The sequence below is a fragment of the Micropterus salmoides genome, unplaced genomic scaffold (genome assembly GCF_014851395.1).
Source record: "Micropterus salmoides isolate LMB-PRFRI ecotype aquatic unplaced genomic scaffold, ASM1485139v1 Ms_hic_scaffold_5, whole genome shotgun sequence".
Classification (NCBI taxonomy): Eukaryota; Metazoa; Chordata; class Actinopteri; order Centrarchiformes; family Centrarchidae; genus Micropterus; species Micropterus salmoides.
Genome location: NW_024044237.1, coordinates 38,245,061 through 38,254,730, shown reverse-complemented (window position 1 = coordinate 38,254,730; position 9,670 = coordinate 38,245,061). Strand labels below are relative to the sequence as shown.

At 46.3% G+C, this 9,670-nt stretch overlaps 1 protein-coding gene across 2 annotated transcripts; it reads left to right on the top strand.

Annotated features, from left to right (window-relative positions):
- The first annotated feature begins 674 nt into the window (after positions 1 to 674).
- On the top strand, positions 675 to 7,074 carry LOC119888763 (antithrombin-III-like). Of its 2 annotated transcripts, none has more exons than XM_038699472.1 (8): positions 675 to 818; positions 1,680 to 2,034; positions 2,121 to 2,336; positions 2,429 to 2,566; positions 2,745 to 2,963; positions 3,136 to 3,310; positions 6,324 to 6,388; positions 6,711 to 7,074. In XM_038699472.1, the coding sequence occupies exons 2-8, from the start codon at positions 1,687 to 1,689 to the stop codon at positions 6,885 to 6,887; spliced, it is 1,338 nt and encodes a 445-aa protein (XP_038555400.1). In that variant the 5' UTR covers positions 675 to 818; positions 1,680 to 1,686; the 3' UTR covers positions 6,888 to 7,074. The 2 variants fall into 2 exon arrangements, with proteins under 2 accessions (XP_038555400.1, XP_038555399.1); XM_038699471.1 differs by having other exon boundaries at positions 700 to 818; positions 1,672 to 2,034.
- The last annotated feature ends 2,596 nt before the right edge of the window (positions 7,075 to 9,670 follow it).

The following is a 9,670-nucleotide window of genomic DNA, read 5'->3' as shown; positions in this document are numbered from 1 at the left end:
CTTTTAGTAAGTTTAATCCATTTATCTCTATAACTGATGAGCCCCACTTTGTTATAATTCTACTGTAGATGTGATCGGCTCATTTTGTTAAAAACCTTGTTATGCTCATGTCCCCTCGGGGCCCCGGTAAAATCAATCCACCTTAACAAACTCATCTGTTTACTAGTTAAAGATTCCCAGAAACAGCAGCTGTGGACGGCTGACGGTCCTGATCCCGAGGACAAACTTTACATTTTCACCTCACCAGTAGCAAGTACGGAGATCCTTTACTACAGTAAAAGTACTAATACCACAGTGAAAGTACTCCACTACAAGTCCTGCATGCAAGCCTTACTTCAGTAAAGGTATGGAAGTATTATCAGCTAAATGTACTTACAATATAAAAGTAAAAGTACTCATGTTGTAGTAAAATGTTCCTGTCAGTGTTTCAATATTCCTTCTGCCTCTCAGAGTAGAAGTGTGAAACATCAAATTTGTACGTAAGTGCAGTAGTCAGTAAATTTACTTTCCACCACAGCCAGTGTGTCAAGGACGGAAGAAGTTTCCTGTGTGGTGGTGATGATGATGATGCAGGTTACTGCCCCCTGCTGGTCAGACGTCCGTCCTGCAGCGGTGACAGTTATTGATTAGTGATCAGACGTCATGTGGCACCAGCTGCTGAGCGGCTGCACGTTTCCTGGAGCTCTGAGCTGTTGACGAACACACGATCAATGTCTCAAAGGTTGCTGTGGTGTTCCAGTGCTCTGCAGGACACTGACCTGAGTTCAGCTCAAACTGCTCACATCTGTCTGAGCACAGGCCGCGCTCTACCTGTTCAGGTAAGAATTTAACAGCTAGTCTTCCTCCTGGGGTTCAGGTGAATACTGAATGTGTTTGTCAGGTGTTTCTCTTCCTGGTCGTCTGTGAGAAACATTTAAAAATCCTCGTTTGTGTTTTTCCACCTGTTTTACATGTTGTTTTGTCTTTCCTGCAATGTGTGAATCAGCTTTAAACAACATTTAAAGGAGAAATATTAGAAGTCTTTAATCTGGAGCGTAAAATCTGAAAAGAGTTAATTTATTCAGATTTAATGCAGTGATTATATTTAGGGTTGATTAATGTTTAAAAGTGGAATTTAAAGTCTTTAAAGCGACCGAGTTTCATCTCAGTGTCCTTGTTTGTTTTAGAGCAACAAAAAATCTGCAGAATTCAGACAAACTTTGTTTTAAGGCTTAATCTGGAGAAACTTAAAGTTGCATTTAAAATCATAAATTTATCAGATTTAGTTGCAGAGAAAATGAAAGATTTGCAGATAAACTGTGGGGTTTGATGAGTAACTGAGCAGAGTGTGTAGGTGGGTGTGTTTGTTTGGTGTGTCGCTGCAGGTATTGATGATTTCCAGCTGAAACGTTTCGCCGAATCTCCCGTTTTAAAACAAACGGACAAACCTTATTGACAAGAAGAAATAATCTCATCTATAGAAATAGAACTAACTGATCTGATCACTACTTGGCTTCAGATATTAGGGGTGTGACGAGACCCTTAACCCACGAGACGAGATTATATTATTTGTGTGAGTCTTCAGTGAGACAGCTTTTTCCCTGACGAGAAATATCGTCATAATTTAATCTCGTGAGATCTTGTCAAGCCCTATCAGATATTGATCCCGACTGACCTGGTTTTCCCTCTGAGATTTAAAGCTTCATCATGAGGACTGCCGATTGGCTGTTGTCTCTGGCGTCCTTGCTGCTCATCTCCTCTGTCCGTCCGGACATCTGCAGCGCCAAACCCAAAGACCTCGCCCTGGAGCCGCGATGCATCTACCGCAGCCCCGAGGCCCCCACCACGGAGCCCGAGCCGATCCCCGAGTCCACCAACCCCCGAGTGTGGGAGCTGTCGAAGGCCAACAGCCGCTTCGCTCTGTCGCTCTACAAACAGCTGGCCCTCAGCAAGACCCCCGAGTCCAACATCTTCATGTCCCCCATCAGCATCTCCACCGCGTTCGCCATGACCAAACTGGGAGCCTGTAACCAGACACTGCAGCAGATCATGGAGGTCAGAAAGAGAAACCCTGTTCAGAGTTCATCACCACAACCTGATTGTGGAGTCTGCCGGTCTCAGCTGCTGTTTTCTGTCTGCAGGTCTTTAAGTTCGACACCATCAAAGAGAAGACGTCGGACCAGGTCCACTTCTTCTTCGCCAAACTCAACTGTCGCCTGTACAGGAAGAAGGACAAGACCACCGAGCTGATCTCCGCTAACCGCCTGTTCGGAGACAAGTCTCTGATCTTCAACGAGACGTATCAGAACATCAGCGAGACGGTGTACGGAGCCAAGCTGCTGCCGCTCAACTTCAGGGTACCATGTGATCCAACATGTGAACCACTCAGCGTTCATATTCATAGCAATCATTGAACTGATACATGAACTATTCTGGTTCTGTGCTGCAGGAGAACCCAGAGAAGGCCCGGGTCACCATTAACAACTGGATCTCCAACAAGACAGAGAACCTGATCCAGGACACGCTGCCATCAGGGGCGCTGGACTCCAACACGATCCTGGTCCTCGTCAATACCATCTACTTCAAGGTACTTTTCTCCCAGCAGCCTCCTGTTGTGTCGGTCTGTTTAAGTAGTAACACCGAGGTCAAAGGACCAGAAATATAAAGCAGGAGGTCGTCTGCATAGAAGGAGAAGTTGTTCCTTTATTTGAGCCTCAGCTTCGTTGCAGGAGGTTCTGCTGACGTTCCCTCATTTCTTTCCTCAGGGTCAGTGGAAGAACAAGTTTGAGAAAGACAACGTGTACGTCTCAGATTTCCACGTCGGTGAGCGTCGGACCTGCCCGGTCAACATGATGTACCAGGAGACTAAGTTCAGGTACCGGTTCTTCCCCGACGACCAGGTGCAGCTGCTGGAGATGCCGTACCGTGGAGACGACATCACCATGGTGATCATCCTGCCGAGCAGAGAGACCACGCTGAGTAAGGTAATCCCACCGCTCAGCCAGAGATGTTGTTCTACCTCTTTGTTACATTTTAGACCTGCTGCTCCTCCTCCTTCTCCTGCTCCTCCTCCTGATACAGAGCCTTGTGGTTCTCCACAGGAAAGACATGTTTGTACGTGAGGAGTCAGATTTTGGTGTTTCCTGTGTGTTTCAGGTGGAGGAGAGTCTGGACCTGAAGAAACTGACCCGCTGGTTGGACGAGATGAAGGAAACCACCGTCTCCGTCAGCGTCCCTCGCTTCAGGGTGGAGGACAGTTTCAGTCTGAAGGAGGAGCTGCAGGCCATGGGACTGACCGACCTGTTCAGCGCAGAGAAGGCCAGCCTGCCAGGTGAGGGGGCGGGGCCACACACACCTATGACGCAGGTGGTTTATCAGGTGTAGAGTTGTACTAAAGTGAGTGTGGGCGTTTGGGAACCAAATTGATACTCTTTCACCCACACCCCCGACCGTCTGGGAAGGGGTGGTGGGACTGGGGTTCTTAATTTCCAACAAATGGAAATTCACAAAGCTGCTACCCCCGAATCAATATGCCTCCCTCGAATACCATGCTGTCTTGGTGTCCGCTCCAGTAAAGGTCTCTGTGATTGTCATATACCGTCCACCAGGACAAATGGGTAACTTTGTGGACGAGCTTGACACACTGCTGTCTTCAATACCAGAGCATGACTGTCCCCTACTTGTCCTCGGTGACATGAACATTCACTTCGACAATTCAAAACATTTATGTAACACGGGTTCTCAGCCCCCCAACCCACACAGCTGGCAAGGTGCTTGACCTCATTCTTGTCCGAAACTGTGCCACAGAGTGCTAACAGTCACACCTCTACATGTGTCAGACCACTATTTCATTCAGTTCACAGTATGCCTAAAGGAGAAAAGCCCATTGTTCCAACACCGTTGGTCTCACACCGCCGCAACCTCCGCAACCTGTCTCCCGCTCACTTTGCCTCAGTGGTAGCTTCCGCTCTACTTTCCCTCAACACATTTTCCTCACTTGAGGTCAATGATGCCGCACAATCTCTGTGCTCTACACTAAGCTCGTGCCTGGATTGTCTGTGTTCTGTATCCACCAAGCCTGCTCGCCCAAACCAGTCCCACCCGTGGCTAACTGATACCATCTGTGGGCTTCGTACTGGTCTCAGAGCTGCTGAAAGAAAGTGGCAAAGACCCCGCCGACCTTAAGGGCTACCAACTCCTATCCTGCTTCTCAACAAGCATCAGTGCTGCCAAAACTGCATTCTATAATGACAGAATAAGCAGTGCCACTGACTCAAGGAAATTATTTTCCACTTTTAAAGCGCAACCAAATCCTCCACCACCCACAAACTTGTCTGCTGATACCTTTGCTGCCTTCTTCACAGGCAAAGTGGAGGCTATAACTAGCCAATTCTCTGAAACACTCAAACTCAACCATTGTAGCAGTCCTACTACATGCCCACTGGACCCGATTCCTACGAATCTCCTCCAAGCCATATCTCCTACTGTGGTCCCGACAATCACTCATGTGATAAATACTTCTCTGGCTTCAGGAACCTTCCCGACCGCTTTCAAAAGGGCTCGGGTTACACCCTTGTTTAAAAGACTTGACCCAACTCAAGTTGAGAACTATCGACCAGTGTCTCTTCTACCATTTTTATCCAAAACTATTGAACTGCAGTATTCAAACAGGTCTCAGAATTCCTCTCATGGAATGACCTCCTAGATCCATATCAGTCTGGTTTTAAGAGTGCCCACTCTACTGAAACGGCTCTTCTGTCTGTAACAGAAGCTCTAAGGTCAGCTAAAGCTGCAGCCCAATCCTCGGTTCTTATCCTGCTTGACCTATCAGCTGCCTTTGACACAGTCAACCACAGGATCCTGCTATCCGCTCTCTCAGCAATGGGCATCTCGAGTAAAGCACTCCTGTGGTTTGAATCCTACCTCTCGGGGCGTTCCTATAATGTTTTGTGGCAAGGACAATTATCCTCCTCCCCCTGCCTCTCCACAGGGGGCCCCAAGGCTCAGTGCTTGGGCCCCTTCTCTTCTCAATTTACACCACCTCACTGGGGCCGATCATTCGCTCGCACGGCTTCTCTTACCGCTGCTACGCAGACGATACGCAACTCTACCTATCCTTCCCGCCACGCGATCCCACCGTCTCGGCGATCACGGACTGTCTATCAGACATATCTGCATGGATGAAGTCTCGCCACCTTCAACTAAACCTCTCTAAGACTGAACTCTTGGTCATTCCGGCCAAGCAATCTATCCACCATAACTTCACACTACAAATTGGCTCCTCAACCATCACTCCAACAAGGGTGGTTAATGCCCTCCTAGCAGGTCTTCCAGCTTGTGTGGTGAAACGCTTACAAATGATTCAGAACGCAGCAGCGCGTCTGGTTTTTGATCAGCCCAAAAGGACGCATGTCCCTCCATTACTCAGTGACCTCCACTGGCTCCCCATGGCCTCCAGAATCAAATTCAACTCCATAATACATTTACATTTACTCATTTGGCAGATGCTTTTATCCAAAGCGACTTACATTTGAGGAACAACATACAAGCATCAACAGAGCGTCAAATACAGATTTACAACTGACAATATATAATACAAACTTACGTTCCTTCTCGGCCGCTACGCTCCTCCAACGAACGCCGCCTGGCTCTGCCGTCCCTTCACACAAAGCGACCTCAGTCCCTGTTCTCACCTGTGACACCACGATGGTGGAACGAGCTACCGCACGCCATCAGAGCAGGGGCGTCCCTCTCTGACTTCAAGAGGCTCTTGAAAACTCATCTCTTCCGAGAACACTTCTCTTAACACCTCTAACTTCTAACCTCTAACATGCACTTCCTGTGCTCTTCTTCTATCCCCTACAATGATCTTGTTTGATTGCACTTTTTGTTAACTCTTACTTCCTTCCCTCGGTATCTACCCCATTGATGTGATATGTACTGTGAGCTCTTACTAGTATGTTTGTCAGTTGTAGATCTGTATTTGATGCTCTGTTGATGCTTGTATGTTGTTCCTCAAATGTAAGTCGCTTTGGATAAAAGCGTCTGCCAAATGAGTAAATGTAAAGTGAGCGTGGGGCGTTTTGGAACTAACTAATGTTCAAAGATAAAGATGAACGGGTCAGAATATTTTGGTTTGATAACTTGTACAAGGTGTTGGGTGATACGGACCAATAGGAGCACAGAGCACAGATTTTATTGTCTTATGTTCTCTGAACCTGTCATGTTTCAGCTGTGACTACTTTACAGATCTGTTCAGTAATATAGTCATTCTCAGAAAGTTGGGTTTGACTCGCGCACCATGAAGTGACCTTACAGTATTTAATACAGTCTGTGTGTTTCAGGGATGCTGGAGGACGGCGGCGATGGTCTCCACATCTCAGACGCCTTCCATAAAGCCTTCCTGGAGGTCAGTTATAAACTGCTGACATCACTGACTGCTGCTCTCTGATTGGCTTCAGTAATTTGTCTGTAAATGTAATTTCCCATCTTAAAGGTCCAACAGCTCTTTTAAATCTTTCATCGTATCAGAACCAAACTCTGTTGGGTCAGTAGTTTTGGTTTGTTTGTCACCTCTGTCTGCAAGTTGTACTTTTTCTGTGCATTCAGTTTTGTAAACTTGGACAATAAACCCCCCAAAAAGCCAAGAAAACCGATTGAGGACATGAACTCGGTGTCTCCAGTGAAGCCAGAGCAGACTGGATCCTGATAAACCGGTTTCTGTTCCGCAGGTGAACGAGGAGGGCAGCGAGGCGGCAGCAGCCACCGCTGTGGTCGCCATCGGACGCTCCTTCAACTTCAACCGGGAGGTTTTCCAGGCCGACCGACCGTTCCTGCTGCTCATCAGAGAGTCGAGCATCAACACGCTGCTGTTCACCGCCCGAGTGGCCGACCCCTGCAACCAATAAAAACTCTGAGCTCAAAATCAAGTACTAACAAGTAAATGTACACGTTCCTCTGTAACAGGCAGCGTGTGTCTGACCACGTAAAAAGAATCATCACACCTGATTTCTCTTCTGTGTTTACTCCACATCCTGCAGCGTTAGCCACACGCTACATGCTACAGGTCAGATCACATAAAGGTATCATCCTTCAGATTTCACTCCTTTGGTCCTCAGTCCTGATGAGAATGTTCTTATCCAGCATGTGAATCACTGACCATTCAAACTGCTGTTTAGACGGGTAATGAAAAAAAAACAATTTATACAACTTAACTTTTAATATTTAGGACCATTTGGTCAAATTCTCATTCAAACTACTAGGATTTGCAGAAGCTGCATGTTTCAGCTCCTCTGCTCGCTTGCTAACTCACACAAACTCAATCACAGTGATCAGCGTGCCAATACGAGGTTATACACCGATCAGCCAGAACATTATGACCAGCTGCTGGCACCAGCTGCCCGAGAGGTTTGGAGATGTTCTGACCCGGTCCTCTAGCTATCACAGTTCGGTTCTTGTCAGCGTTCAGGCTGCACGCCAAAGTGACTCAAATCCGATTTTATTTTTTTTGCCCATATGTGACTCGGATCTGATCTTTTTCTGACCGTGAGAACAGGCCAGGTCACACGGAACCTGATCTTTTCCAGTTTGGAATCAGTCTGAACGCAGCTGTAGCCGTGTTTCCATCTAATTTTAAGTGAAAGTTGACATTATTCATGGCTGTAATAAAGAAGTAAAGGTTACAAACCAGAAACAAATCCAGTCTCATGGACCTGACTGAGGTCTTCAGAAATGTCTTTCAACAGCCAGGAAGACGCCGCCAGCGGAAACAGCCGATCCGGCATGTGAGGTAAATGTTCGCTACGGCAGAACTTATTCAGCAGAGATGTTCCCGTCTTCCATTTAACTCGTTAGCTCTTTTTCCAAAAACATCGAGCGAACATCGCCCTTTTTTAGACGCTTCAAAATGTGAATAAGAACACAACTTGTGAGGACACGGTGTTCACCTGCTGCCTAATACATCCCACCGCTGACCGGTGCCATGGTAACCAGGTAATCGTTACTGACTCCATGCAGTTACTCTTCATCAGCGCTTCATGAACTATGAGTGTGCAGCTGCATTGGGGTAACGAGTGCTGGTGAAGAAAGAGGCGAGTCGGTGCCGGTTGACACTTAAAGTGCTTTATTTCCTCTGAAGGAGATGTGACCTGTGAGTGATCTAGTGGTCATGGTGAAAGAAGCTTCTTCACATTTTTCTTAACTAATAATCAACCTTTGGCTCACCCGCCCCCCCCCCCCTCCCCCAACAGAGACATGCAACATAAAGATTCACATAAAACCTTTCAGGTTCTTCTACTACAGAACTTCTTAAGTACCTCCTCTTTAAAAAATGTACAGTATTAAAAGTTAATTTACTAAACTTTTTTTCTTGGACTCATTTCTGCTTTGATATATTAGGATACTTTGAGGAATCAACAGTAAAGAGTAATCTCGTTAGGTGAATATATCTAAATGATTTATAATTAGGCATGTTGTGGTCAAGGTTATTCGTATACTAAACGTTTGATTCACGCAGTAAAAAGTAAAAAAAACAAACAAAAAAAGCCAGAAGTTTCAGACTGAAGCTGAAGAAACGTGAACGTTCGGAGACTCGACCGACTCAAAGACACCGTGAAGACCAGGGGCGGCGCTGCTGTACGAGGTTGGGCTGTTTTCACAGTTTGAAGATGAAACTGGAACTGAAATGAGGGAAAGTCGGGAGCTGATCTGGAAGCAGCTTCCTCTCGACTTCAATTGGCTTGAAATGACTGAAAGCAAAAAGACCTCAGTGCAGAAAGGGGGACGCCACCCGGTCTGGACCGGTTCAGGCCAAGTTGAATTTGTTGCATAATTTGATCAGCAGCCAAAGATTTGAGATTAAATCTGAAGTGATGGTTTCTTCCCTTCGCTGCACTTCGGTCTGTTTGTTCTTCTGAAGGACGAACGTGTTCGTGTGTTTTAACTCAGAGCTGGGCAACATGTGAAACCTGTTTTACTCATCAGGAAATCCTGATGCCAGATTCTCCTTTAAGAGAAAGCGCTTCAGTTTTCTGCGGTTTAGTGTCAAAACTGCGGCAGCTGAATGTTTGAACACAGCGAATGAATCCGGAAATGTTTCAGAGTGACAGCTCACCTGCAGCATTAGCCACGCCTTCTTTTCTCTCTTTATATTGTGATGAAATGAACATTTCTGGATGTTCGGGCTGATGTTCTGAAGGCGTTGTCTTTAGTGAATAATGAAGCTCCGCTCTCAGCTGCACCGACATTTAAAACATCACTAAATTAAAACGGGTTGCAGCACAAAGATTAGCTGTTGTTAAAGTGCACAGGTGTCATAACAAAACTCAAGCTAGCGTAACAAGCGTGACTCCTTTATATCTGACCGCTGTAGCGACGCTGTGAACTGGGAAGATTTAAGCAGTTACAAACACGCCGATAACATGACCAACAGCTGTTAGCTTAGCATCAGATACATCCTGCTCGTTCTAAATGATATCGCTAAAACAGATTTCTCATTTACACTGCAGCTAAGTTTATATTTAACGTTTGATCAGTGGCCGACAGAGAGGAACATTTAGCTAATATTATTAAAAGAACATCTAACGGCTTTAATGTGTTTTTTTTTTGCTGACCTCAGTGGTTCCTCACCTGGCTGCAGTGATGAACAGGTGTAGGACCCGGTGACATCACTGCTGGGCGTGGTTACAGGTGT